At 29.7% G+C, this 14,810-nt stretch overlaps 1 protein-coding gene across 1 annotated transcript; it reads right to left on the reverse strand.

Moving 5' to 3' along the window:
* Positions 1 to 481: 481 nt before the first annotated feature.
* On the reverse strand, positions 482 to 3,276 carry LOC115712916 (U-box domain-containing protein 9). The gene is made up of 2 exons (XM_030641335.2): positions 2,650 to 3,276; positions 482 to 1,786 (listed from the first exon to the last, which is right to left on the reverse strand). Exons 1-2 carry the CDS (start codon positions 2,935 to 2,937, stop codon positions 701 to 703), a joined length of 1,374 nt encoding a protein of 457 aa, XP_030497195.2. The 5' UTR covers positions 2,938 to 3,276; the 3' UTR covers positions 482 to 700.
* Positions 3,277 to 14,810: the final 11,534 nt, after the last annotated feature.

The raw sequence follows: 14,810 nt of genomic DNA on the forward strand, positions 1-14,810 counted from the left end.
ATTATACGTACGTATTTCCTTGCTTCAAGTTATGTTTTTTCACAAGGAGAGGCATCTTTAAATTTTGGACCACAAACCTATATTTATTTTCACACTAACGCCATTGAAAATGGCCATATTCTTCTCGTTGTGTTTTTTCTCTTTCGTTATTTGGAACCGTTGGTTCATTCATTTTGGAATCTTCTATAACCAAAGTGGCTTTCACTTTAAATTATATGTATGCCACTATTCCAATATAATAGGTCAAAAGTAAGCAAAAGGAGCAACTTGGTTTCTTGTGACATATATTATATACTTTGAATAAGACTGATTCTTTCTGCTTAAGGAATTGTTTAGTGCTAGATAATCATCATTGGAGATTTATTAATTTATTATTATAATTAGAAGTATTGGGATTGGATGAAATCTCTTACCTAATACTTTTGTCTCCCCCTTAATATCTTTGTTTAAAGATTATATTAAGATTAGAGAGAATGAAAAATAAAGAGCAAAGCTTGTATTGTATTTTATTCACATGGACTAAGCTGAAATTTAAACACTCACAAGAAACAAGGAATTTACAGAGTGATGGTTGTTGAGAAAGACCATTGGAAATCTGAGAGGGGAAAAAGTTGCATAATAGGACAATGTTGCTTAAAACAAAGATGGGAGAATTTACAAGTCACAGTGTGGAGTCTGTGATGGTACCAAAATATCCAAATCATGCAGTGTGTGTCAAATTAACAGCTCTGTTTATTCTCTCAAGAATTCCACTAGCTTTCCTCTTGGCTCTGGATGTGCCAGTCTGGGCAAGCTTAGATAATGTTCCATACATTTTCTCTTCTTCCCTCATTTCCTTCCACTTGGTTCGATCGTTGTAACAGATAGCGTGGAGAATCGCGATTGAATTCTCTTTGGTACGGTCGCAAGCGTTTTCTCTGATTATGCTAAGCAAGCAAGGAACAGCTCCAATCTCTCCCATTTCTTCCACAGCCTTTTGATGTGTTGCAAACATTGCAAGCAGTGTCAACAACTCATCTACATGTGTTCGATTCGTTATCTTCTCAAGAATTACCCCAACCACGCCATCACGCACCACTCTTGTCCTGTTCTCGTGGATGATACACAGATTGAAAATCGCAGAGGCAACATCTTTCATAGCTAAAGGATTCCCTTCTTCGAGGAGATCAACGAGTGGCTTTAAGGCCCCAGATTTACCTATGAGCGCTTTATTAGAATCAATAGCAGACAAAGTAAAGAGGGCTGCAGCTGCATTGCTCCTTGTCTCGATGGTTCCTGATTTGAGCGCGTCCATCAGAACAGGAATTACCATAGGTGTTTCCGCAACAAGCTTCTTATTGTTGTCATGGATAGAAAGATTCAATAGCGTTGTGATCACATCTTCTTGAACCTCAGGATGAACACCAGTCTGAGACTTGCCTTCCGAGAGTGGACGAAGCAATTGAGGAATGGAATCTAAGGACTCTCCAAATAGTGCCCGAAAGGAAGGCATCCTTTTAGTCAACATTCTGAGCTCCTTTGCTGCCACTTTCTGATCGGGTAATGATAAAGACATCTTCCCCAGCAATGAAAGAAAATGGTCTCGATCGGCTGCTGTGATACCATCTTCATTTAAATAGAGATCAGGGTCAGACAATTCAATACCTGTACACTTACACCACTGTGATATCATTTCCCGAATCAAGTGATTAGGGGTGAGAATTGTGTGTGAAAGGACTTGTTGAGTAAGAGGACATGTCCTGCTCCCTGCCTTAAGCCATTTCTGGATAAAGGGTCTATCATAAGTCTAGCCAAAGAAAACAAAACAAAAAATGAAAATCAGAACAGATTGTATAATATGGGCTTTAAAGTATCAATGCAGTTCTTTTCTCAAAGTTGTTATTTTCATTTTTGGTTCTGAGTATTAACTAAAGACAACTCAATCACATTAATCATCAGGACTTGTGTGGTTCAGACTAGAGCTCATGAAAATTATGACAATTACATGCATGTCGATATATAGGGAAATGAAAAGCTTCAGATTCCTGACCCAATTGAAAAATTACTGCTTCAAGTGCCCATTTTAACAACAGTACAAAACTTTGGCCAGTACTGTAAAACCTATCACGACCCAGAATTGAAATTCCAAAAAATTGTAAACAAAACAAATAATAAGCGAAAATTTCTGTCATCCCCTTTTTAAAAATCCAAGTAGTTTTTAAAATGAATATATATATATATATACATATATTTCGATATTTTATCTTAGTAGAAAATTTCCATACAAAACTTGGACCAAGAACAGAGGATAACGTATACAAAAACATTATTTTTTTAAAAAATAAAATAAAATAATAAAAAAAGCTATGTTGAGCTGCCGAAAGTTAGAGCAGTCAATTTAATATTTCGATAATTAAATTTTATCAATTTTTTTTAATGAATATAAAAAAATAAGAACAGGAAAGAAAATTTTAACCCTCCGTTTGATTAGGAAGAAAGGGTAGGAAAATTAAGACAAAACAAAAAGAAAAAGACTTGAATAATTTTAACTGCGTTAATGGTGGAATCCAACAAAACCCAGAAAAAATTTACCAACTAGAACTTGAATTTCCTCTCTTCTCACTTTCTCAGAAACCAAACACTGAACGGAGAAGGAAAATTGGCACTAACCTGACCGGAGGCAACAACAACGGGATCTCTCATCAACTCCTTAGAGAGTGGGCATCGAAACTCATGTGGACACGAAATTGTATCTGGACTCTTCAAAGAGTGGGATCGCTTTCTAAGCTTGAAATCTCTTATAGCAATAAGAGTATTCTTAGCTTGATTGATGGTTTCAGTACTGTAATCGTCATCTTCAACGATGGCTTTCACCAATCTCTGAAGCTCTTTTTTCAATTCCGAGGTGGGTTTGGTCATAACCGTCGGATCAGAATCGAAAACACCAGTCTTGGCCATATTTGATCACCGGATCAAAATCCCAAATACAAAAAACAAAAACAAAACCGAAAAAGAAAGGAAACCCTTCTTAACTGGTTGAAATTTAAGTGCAACCAAAAATGGCGAAACAGAGAATGAGAATGAAGATGCTCTGTTTCATTGTGGTTTTTGAGTTTTGGGGTTTCCTTTGTAGTGCCTTGTTTAATCTCTGGTTCTTCTTCTATTCTCAGTAAAGTCTATGAATGTGAATATTAACTACACAAAACTCATAAACCACACACGCCTCTCCCTCTTCCACCCACCCACCACTCTCTCTCTCTCTCTTTCTCACTCTCTCTCTCTCTCTATATATATATACATATTTACTTATAAATTATTTAAATATTTATTTAGATTTTTACCGTGTGAGTTTAATGTTTCCAAATTAAGCCACCTAATTATGAAATATAAAAATAAAAAAAAAAGGTTAAATTTTTAATTTGAGAGAATTGATTTGAACACATTGAATTAAATGCCAACAAAAGACAAAAATCTGAATATTTTAATTATTATTCAGAGTTTCCTTTTTTCTATTTTGTCGACATGTTATTATTGAGTTGACACGTGTACACATAATACAGTGATGGTCACTAGATTTTATTTCTTATATATTTAAAAAAATATATATTAATATTAATTCATGTCTTAAAATAAAAAAAAATCTACTGTTTACACTTTTTGAAGCGTAATTAAAAATTCACTCAAAAGAATACATTATTATTTATAATGTTATTTTTTGTGAGGATTATTTTTTATCAAGTTAAATATAATAAAGATGCCAATACCCAATCAGAAACTGAAAAAAAAAAAATCAGTGTTTTCCTTTTCTTTCAATAATAATTCCTTGCAAAATTGGGATATTCATATTGATAGCTTGTTTAAATTTAATTTTGATATTAAAAAATAGTTTACATTTTTAGGGAACATATATTCTTAAAAGAAAACTAAAAAAGGTAATAATAAAGATAAAAATGGTAAAGAGTAGAGTAGGACCATGGTAGGTCCCATAGTCCATCATGTATGCAATCACGGAATCCATGGCCAGACAGCTGGCATGAACGCGTGGGAGAAACTTGGTCAATAATCAGTCACTCATCCAATACAACACCACATATGTAATTAATAAATACACATATACATATACATAATTATACATAATTGCATATATATATATAGCAATGCAATTGGCTATGGTGCCTTTCACCCTCTATTAATTAATAATATTTTTTAAAATTTATAAACTTAAATTATATTAGAATCGATATTTAATTATATTAATAATAGTATGATATTGAAAATAATACATGTAGTAATTATATATTATATAATCTAAATATTATTTTAAACTTTGTATTTTGTAAAAGTTACCAATTGTATTTTCTGTTTTGTTAAATGACAAAATAAATCTTATATTTTTCAAAAGAGTAAAAATAAGACATTTAGCTTAATTTTCAATAATTTTATTTTTTAATATATAACCAACTTTAAGATAATTTTTAATACGAACAGATGCAAAAAAAAAAAAATATATAACCAATTTTATCATAACATCTCTAAATTAGATTATTATTAAGTTTTATTTTGACAAAAATCAGTTCAGGGTTCTATTTGTACAATTTTAAAAAATACAGAGATTATTTTATCATTTAAAAAAATAGAGGGTCCAATTAATAACTTTTGCAATGGTCTAAAATAGTATGTACCCTTATATATACATATTAATATATATTCATTTATATTATATATGACATATGTCACAGATCCATTAACTCCGGGATCTCTAATAATATTGGATGATTTTTATTTTTCATGCATGTCAATATCAGAACTTTAAATGTAGACTTTTATTTTGTTAGAATATTCTAATTAATCCCATATTTTATATAATTAACTGTGTTTAATTATTTAAACGCGTGACTAGATCTATCTATGAAGTATGAATTATATACGGAGATATTAATATTTGATTTGATTAATTAATTAATTTAATTTGAGGATAGTATAATCATATATATAATGTGTAATTACATTCATGCATTGTCCTTGAGTGTAGTTTACACTAAATTTTTGGCTAAAAAAAATTGAATTATCATAAAATTATAAGACATTTTCCATTTGCATGCACGTGAAAGCAGTTGGACTAGGCAACTATGTCTTAAATTTAAATGTATATATATACAAAAAATAAAAAATATATGTTTTAATTAAGTCTATTTATGTATGTGAATATATAATTATAGTACTATACGATATTGAATACGATGATATATATTCCAAATATATATACATATATTTATATTTATTTATAATGCCCACCTTTTCTCATGCTCTTTCTCTCTCACAAATAAGAAATGTATATGCTCAAAACTCTTACATAAAAAAAATTAAATAAGGTAGCTAGCTACGTGGGAACAACTCTTATTAAAAATATTATTACTTTTAATATTTTACATTTCTTATTAGGCTGTCAATGAAGGACCACATGACATGAATAAATACTTGAAATAATATATATATACATAATTATATAAATCCTCCTAAACCCCTAAAAATTTGTTTATACATGAAAAAAAAAAAAAACGAGGCCTAGGGTTTTGTTACTTTCGGCAAGAAAATTTGTTGAATATGTTTATAAAAGTCAAACAATTCAACTATTTACGAAAGCACTTGTGTACCTATATATACTTTTCTAATTATCCACCATCGCATATATTCGCATATTTCTTTTTCATCTTCTTTTAGCTTGTAGTTTAAGTAATCATATTATTAATTATTATTAAAAAATAAAACATTATTTTTAGTGTGATAATTATAGATTCTTGTTTAGAATGGAGAGCCTTTAATTAACCCTTTATAGTTTTTACCACTCCATCTTCAGTCTTCACGTTTGACTTTGAAAATATTACTATACTTTTATGGATATGCTTTTAGAAAACGAGATTTTTTGTTTGGGAAAGTGGTTATAACTTATAATTAAGTTGGTATTATTAGTTACTTTTACTATTGTTATAATAAAAGATTGACAGATTAATTAATAAAGAAACATAATATTATTAAGTGTAATCAGTACGTAAATATCAAATTATGTTGATCATGTGAACAAACATTATATTTCTTATAGATATATGATTCTCCAATAATTACTTACAACCTTTTAAAATATCTCTAATATATTGGTTTTCTCAATTTTTTTTTTCCATTATGAACGATGATGGTGTATGTATACGTATCTAGTGAGATTATATAGGCATTGAAATTTTTCACGAGAGCCTTATGAATATCCTTTTTTTTCATTGGGTGCAGGCATGTGATTACACTTAAAATTTTATATGGGGCCATGTAATTCTAATAATTTCACTTATTGATCAATATTCATTTTTCATTATGATCATTATTAAAAATTATGGATAAGTTCCTATAGCTAGTCTTTCAACTTTCTTTCTTATCTTTGCCAATTATTTCAAGTACGAAGAAGTGAAGATTAACCATACATTTTTATTTCATAACCAAAATATATATAATCTTACATTTAATATATATTATGAAATTAATTATAAGTAGCTAGTCATATATATTATAAATTCCAATTAATCGTCATCTTAATTTGTTGCTAATTATTAAAATGGATATTTCAAATTAATATCGACCATAAGTTTTATTATTATTATATTTTTTTTGGAAAAGGACCATAAGTATAATTAATTAATTAGGTAAAATATATAACAATATTTTAGGTAAAAGTTTAAATTGAAAAGGACATTTAATCTTTTATCGGAATCAAGTACTTAAGAGCATTATTAGATAAAATTAGGGTCCCAAGGTAGGACCATAATGTTGTAGCCTTTGTCCCTATGGGGCATAAAATAATAAACAAAGCTATAATAGAAAAACGATATATTGATGCCGACAATTTACATACATGACCAAAAAAATGTAAAATATATAATATGAGCATTATTTATGTATTAGTGATTATACTACGATGTGAGGTTTTACAATTAATTAATACTTATTTATATTTTATTATAATTATTAAATTAAAATATATATTAGAGTTAATTTTATATTAATTAATTACAATATAATGATATGATTAGTATTGTTATGGGACTAAGGCGAGGTGAGGTTTTATAATTGTATTAACAGTTTTTTATAATTTTTATTAAATTAAAATAATAATAAAACCTCATATTAAATTGTATTAATAATAATATTACATCTAAGTACAGGGTTGGCCTTAGGCATAAGAAGCTAGACGTGAGCCTAAAGCGCACACTTTTTGGGAGCCTAAACTAAATTGAAAGACCTCATTTTAGAGTTTCATTTGTTAGAAATAATTGGGGTCACAATTGTATATATAAAATGTGTGTTGGGTCATCAAATAAATAAGTCAAATTTATGTAGTCTATTTTGGAATAAAGTTTATGACTTAAGGGCATGATTGTCATGATTATAATATGTGGATACCAATTAGACAATTTCTATAATGATGAGGGGCCAAATAGAAATAGTCAAAAATATTGCCAACAGGTTTGTCTGTTGGTAATATAACGGGTAATGGTCCCCATTTGCATCGTATCTTTTCACTCTTGTATCCCCATCACCAAGAGCAAAAGTTTACAGAGAAAGGTTTTGATGCAAATTAAAAGATCATACCAATAAAGATCATTTAAAGGTCGATTCTATGGACTCCGGTAAGCTTCCGCTAATCTTTAATCTTATTATTTGATTCTCTTAAATTAATTAGGGCTATATTCAGAGTTTACAGTATTCTAAGATGTGGTATCAGAACATCCCTAAATTAGTTCTTGAGAATTTATGGTAGTATCATTTGAGTAAAATTAAATGTATAATCAACAATAATTGTTCATAATGTAGCTAATTTAGATATATGATATATTATACAATAGTATATGTTTAAGTTGCATGACACTCTTTTTCAATCATAGGTTTCTTTAACGTTACACACTAGTTATATATATATATGTGTAGTACTACACGGAAAAAATCTAGTTTCAAAGAAAAAAAAATAAAAATAAAACGAGTAGAGTGTTAGGTAGAGTAGTATGGACAATTAAATGTTATAAGTACTAGACATAGAAATAACAATAAGCTAGGAATAAATTATTATATTTTTTAGTCAATATATTATATTATATAAATTTAGAAAAATAAAATGAGGGCTAGGCTACAAGTACAAAACTAATATATATATATATGGGTTTATAATTGTTAGGGACACGATTTTGTCCCGTAATGTATTTTCACGGAATGTGTTCTGTGGTACATTAGATAGGTCTTGGGGTACATTACTATTTTTTTTAACTCTAATTACCCTTAGATTAACCCCAGATTAAATAACTCTCTCATCTAACGACTACATCACATAACAAAATCGTGTCCCATAATTGTTATTAATAAGCCATATCATAATGATTCTTGGGTCTTTTTGATGGTACGAAATGCCTTATCCTCCTCATTCATACCTTCTTTATTTTTGTTTGTTAAGAGATGCAACAAAGTATATATATATATATAGTACTTAATGTAAGTTATTATTATTAATGTAAATTAATACGTATTATTATATATATTGAGAACAATTAATTAATTGTGTTGGTTAGATGAAGAAGGGGACATTTTATCATATGGTGACAAAGATTTCATGAGAGAACATGGTTTTAATTAATGGAATAACACTAAAAACAATCTCTTCTATATATTAATTAATGGCCACGTTCACAAACTAATTAGATCGATCGAAATCGAAGCCACTGCTAAAATAATTAATTGCTCACTTCTTATCTCTTTTTAAGCAAATAATATTGCTATAATATATTTATTTATTTCTAATAAAATCCCTACTAGTAATTAACCACACAATGTTGAATATGTGATTTAGAGAACAATATTTGGTTTATCATGTTTGTCACGTGTATATGTAACTATGGATCATAACAAAAGACCCACCAATAAACTTAATTAAGAGAGTTTTAGTACGTATTTATAATAATTATAGCTATAACAACACTCTTGGTATGGTGGGAAGAAAAATCAGTATCCCAAAAATTATGAATTCCTTGTAAAAATATAAGAGAGATAAATATTGAACATTCTGTTAATACCAGTAGTATCTACAATACTTTTTATAGGTGATGTTATATCAAACGCGATATTTAATTAATAAAAATACGAATTCTGTTAATATCATAAGTGGAATTAATTAGATTAGATTATAGGATATGGTACGTAATTAAATGGTGATTCATGGGTCTCGTGCTTCCGAAAAATTGTAAGTAGTTGAAGGGCCCCACCCACATACTAGAATAGACAAATGCCAACGAGGACTGCCTAGCTGGACATATGCTAACGTGGGACCCTCTTATTATGACGTGTCATGTTCCGGTGTTTCCAGCATATCCACACACTCCAACACCTTTTTTTGTCCTTCTTCACTGCGACAATTTAGAACTAGAAGGCACCTCTCAATTATTATTCCTCTCCACTTTTTCTTTATTTATTTGTTTTTTTTTTTAATGCTAACCAATTTAATTTTAAGGGAATTACTCCTGTTTTTTTTGTATTTTTTTTTTAAATTTATGCTTTGAATTTCTAAAGTAATTACAAAGTTAGTTACAATAAAAATTTTTATACGATTTTTTATTGCGATTTAAGTTACAACGCTAATTGCAATAGAAATTTTTATATAAAATTCTGTAAAAATACAAAAAAAACAAAATATTTAAAAATGTAAAAATAAAAAAAAAACCCTTAATTTTATTTATTGAAAGAAAAAGAAACGAAGAAGACATAATTTGTTCATATATCTCATTTTTTTTTGAAAATGTTTATAAGAAAATTTTAATGTAATTACTTTTACGGTAGTGATTTTAGACACCTAAATAATTATGTTTTATTTTTTTTTTATCATAAACTTATATTATAGTTATGAGATTTCGTTTGGAAAATTTTTAATAATTTATCATATTAAAAATAAAGTTTAAACAATTATTTTGTTAAGAAAAAAATCCAATTATACTTAATGAAATCAAAGTTGAGTCATGAAATAATTCATTCTCTTTAAACGTTCGCGACACTACCTAATTCCAAAAAATACTATTACTCAAATTACATATCGTAATATAAAATTATTTATAATTTTTTTTTTCAATGGAAAAAAAATACATAAAACTGTTTTGATCTCAATTTTACTAATCAACTAACTCAGCTCAGTCGGACAGCAGCTACGAGCAAGTGGTGTTCAAGTGAGTCTTTGTGTGACTCGTCTCTCGTAGTCATGGCAAAAACATAAAACTGCTTTTATCTCAGTTTTTACTAACTAACCAACTTGGCTAAGTCGAATGGCAGCGACGCGCATGTGGTGCTCAAGTGAGTCTTTGTGTGACTCCTCCCTCTTCCATAAAAGCGAGTACCCCAATAAAAAGGAACAAAATTACTAAATGAAAATTTGTGTTGAGTCACGAAGTAAGTCACTTTCTTTAAGACGTTTGCGACACTACCTTATCTCAAAAAATGTTATTGCTTATAATACATATCGTAATATAAAACTTTTTTTCTTTGGGAAAAGAATACATAAAAGTGTTTTTATCTCAATTTTTACTAACCAACCAACTTGGCTCCGTCGGATAGCAGCGACGCGCATGTGGTGTTCAAGTAAGCATTTGTGTGTGTGACTCTTCCATCTTTCATAAAAGTGGGTACTCCAATAAAAAGGAATGAATTACTTAATAAAAATCTGGGTTGAGTCACAAAGTAAGTCGCTTTCTTTAAGACATTCGCAACACTACCCAATTCCAAAAAAAAAAAAAACTACTGCTTGGAATACATATCGTAATATAAAATTATTTATATTTTTTTTTTATGAGGAAAAAGAATACTAGACGCATGTATTGTTCAAGTGATCCTTTGTGTGACTCTTCTCTCTTCCAATGATAGTCATGGCAGAAACGTAAAGTCTTAAAATTTAAATTAAAGTTACTCTAGAAATTAAATTAAAGGGGATTACGAAATTACTTAATGAAAATTTGGGATGAGTCATGAAGTAAGTTGGTCTCTTTAAGACGTGTGACAGTCAGTAGTCCCGTGATCCGTAAGGGGAAATACTGGGTAAGCTGTGCAATCTCACACCGCCTGGGGAAGGTCAAGTGGGATGATTCTGAGACTGTGTAGGTATGGGACTACACAGTTGAAGAGGGCTTAAATGGATTGATTGGTACTACCTATGTCAACAAGGTGCATCTTGTTTTTCGGTAGCCCATCACGAAAGAACTCCACAGTTAAGCGTGCTTGACCTGGGAGCAATTTCAGGATGGGTGACCTCCTGGGAAGTTTTCTCAAGAAGCGTGCGAGTGAGGACAAAGCACGCTGGAAACACTCGTGTTGGTCTGTAGGGTCAGTCATCGATCCAGGAAGCAGCCAGAGTGACGTACTCGTGTATAAGAGCCATTCATTCCGTGGGTGTAAGGGCCCAATGGAGGCTTGAAGCGGGGACGTTACAAATGGTATCGAGCCTCGACCCGGCCGGAAGTGTGGTCGACGAGGACGTCTGGACCCCGTGGGGGGGTGATCGTGGATGCTCGCAGTCCCGTGATCCGTAAGGGGAAATGCGGGTAAGGCTGTGCAATCTCACACCGCACAGGGAAGGTCGAGTGGGATGATTCTGAGACTGTGTAGGTATGGGACTACACAGTTGAAGAGGGCTTAAATGGATTGATTGTTACTACCTATGTCAACAAGGTGCATCTTGTTTTTCGGTAGCCCATCACGAAAGAACTCCACAGTTAAGCGTGCTTGACCTGGGAGCAATTTCAGGATGGGTGACCTCCTGGGAAGTTTTCTCAAGAAGCGTGCGAGTGAGGACTAAGCACGCTGGAAACACTCGTGTTGGTCTGTAGGGTCAGTCATCGATCCAGGAAGCAGCCAGAGTGACGTACTCGTGTATAAGAGCCATTCATTCCGTGGGTGTAAGGGCCCAATGGAGGCTTGAAGCGGGGACGTTACAAGACGTTTGCAGTACTACCCAATTTTCAAAAATATCATTGCTCGAAATACGTATCATAATATAAAACTGTTTATAATTTTTTTCTATGGGAAAAGAATACATAAAACTGCTTTTATTTTAGTTTTTACTAACCAACCAACTTGGCTCAGTCGGACGGCAGCGAGGCGCATGTGATGTTCAAGTGAGTCTTTGTGTGACTCCTCTCTCTTCCATCGGTAGTCATGGCAGAAACGTAACATCTGAAAATTGAAGGAAAAATTGCTCTAGAAAATAGAAAGGAACAAAGTTACTTAATGAAAATCTAGGTTGAGTCACGAAGTAAGTCACTCTCTTTAAGACGTTCGCAATATTACTCAATTCATAAAAATATTATTGCTCGAAATATGTATCTTAATATAAAACTGTCGACGTAAAAAAACAATAAAATTATATATAAGTAACAAAAAAAATAACTTCTAAACAACATTAAAATAACAACAAACAAATAACAAAAAATCAACAATACATGAACAAGATTACAATATAACAATACACTAAAAGACTATATTTTCTATAAATAAAATTATAAAAATTGTTAAAATATTTAAAATTTTATATAACCGTATTTTTGTAATTATTTTTGTATATTTGTGAAATAATAATAATAATAAAAAAGGACTAATCTATTGTTTAATGAAGTAAATCATCACATTTGAGCCCATTTGGTTGGCCCATTGTTTCATCGTCTATAAACCCATTATGATGTGTGATACCAAAGTCAAAGAGCAATATGTTATAAGAAATTCATTATCATGTGAAGCTACTAACCATGAACATAATTTTCTCATTAATTTAAATGTCATGTGCAAGTTTTAATTAGAAAGTGTTGAAGACCCTTTGTATGCAAGTTTAACTTTTAAATTTGAATAAGGTAATCAAAGTAATCTTAGACAACAAACTTAAAATTAATAATAAGAATTTATATAATCATATTATCATAATAATGGATATCAAAAACCCAGATTTCAGTTAAAATAATAATAATAATCTAATACCGTTGAAAAAAAAGGTAATAATACCTTGACATGCAAGTCGCATAGAACGATGAGTAAAGCAACACCACTTAGAATTTAATTATTGAACTTACATGTTTGTATTATTTATTTCACATATTGACAATTTCTTGAGTGATTTATGGTTAAATTGGCGATAATTAAAAAAAAATATAAAAATAAGAAATATTAAAAAGTATATTTAGTATTTTTTGTGTGTGAATATTACTATTGGTTCAACTAAATATTGTGTCTCATCTAATTTAATGTATTAATTTTTAAGGAGTATTAGCAGTCAATCACAATACAATATGTCTAGAAGGGTTAGACACCACTAATATTCAATATTTAAGCTTTTAAAAATATATATAGATTTCAAAAAAATATATTTTATTTTTTTTAATATTGTGTGACATGCATACCACTAAAGCACCGTATTAATTCTATTAACAAAATAATTATTATAAATATTAATAATTATGTGGATGTCCAAATCTTTTATTTATTACCATGAATTGTAATCAACATTCATCTTTTCCTTAGTTTCCCTTTTTCTTAGTTTCTTAATATCTCACTCTTGTATTTGTATAAATAGGGGTTCACCCCATTGGAATAAACAACTCAGAAATTCTCATTCACTTTCTCATTCTCTCTTCATCTTCTTCTTCTTTCTTCTCATCTACTTTATATTATTTTATAACACGTTATCAGCACGAGTCTCTGCCCAAGCTTCAAGCATGAGTCTCTGCCCAAGCTTCAAGCATGAGTCTCTGCCTAAGATCCAATGTAAGTATTTTGTTAAAGTTCATGAATTGTTTCAAAGTCACGATACACTAAATATATATTTATATATATACTCATCTGACTGAAACAATTTCAATGATCTTTTTTTTTATTTTATTTTTCTCTATATATCTATATATTATATATGTATGTATATATTTTTATATATTTATTATTGATTTCATATATATATAATGTTCTTATCATTCATAATATTTACAATATATGTGTGCCTATGATATGATAGAGAAAATCTATATAAATTATACATATATCCAAAAGATTATGTATTATCGATAAAATATTGCATATATCCTAAAGATTATGCATCATCGATAAAATATTGCATATATCCTGAAGATTATGCATCATCGATAAAAAATTGTATATATCCTGAAGATTATGCATCCTCGATAAAATATTGCATATATCCTGATGATTATGCGTCCTCAATAAAATCTTGCATATATCCTGAAGATTATGCAAACGTAATATTCATTATATAGTTGATGGATATATAATGAAAGAGATGAATACATATTTATATATATGTTCTTGTATTCTTTGAGGACAATGAAAAGTAATCTAATATCGATATAGATTTTGACAAACATTTCTTGAAGTAAATGTTTTATATTTGTCAAAAAAAAAATGATTGTATTTATGTGAATACAACTAAAGAATCATTAAAAATGATTATTATTGATGCAATTTTATAGTGAGTTTTGAATATCCAAAAAGAATGTTAAAAAAATTGCATTGAAACATCAAAGTATAAGAATAACAATGAGCATGACTAATGTTATTTAAATACATGAGGCATGTATTTATTGTTCATCATTCCCTGCAGAGAATGATACGAATTGAAGTCAATTACTTTTAAAGATTCCTCGTATTAGTCATGTTATTATACATTGTTATTACTTGCAATGTTGGAAATTATTGAATCTGACATATATTAAAGATTAAATTTTGCATACATCTTGGAGACTATGCAAAAATTGCATTCATATATT

The sequence above is a fragment of the Cannabis sativa genome, chromosome 4 (assembly GCF_029168945.1).
Source record: "Cannabis sativa cultivar Pink pepper isolate KNU-18-1 chromosome 4, ASM2916894v1, whole genome shotgun sequence".
In the NCBI taxonomy this organism is placed as follows: domain Eukaryota; kingdom Viridiplantae; phylum Streptophyta; class Magnoliopsida; order Rosales; family Cannabaceae; genus Cannabis; species Cannabis sativa.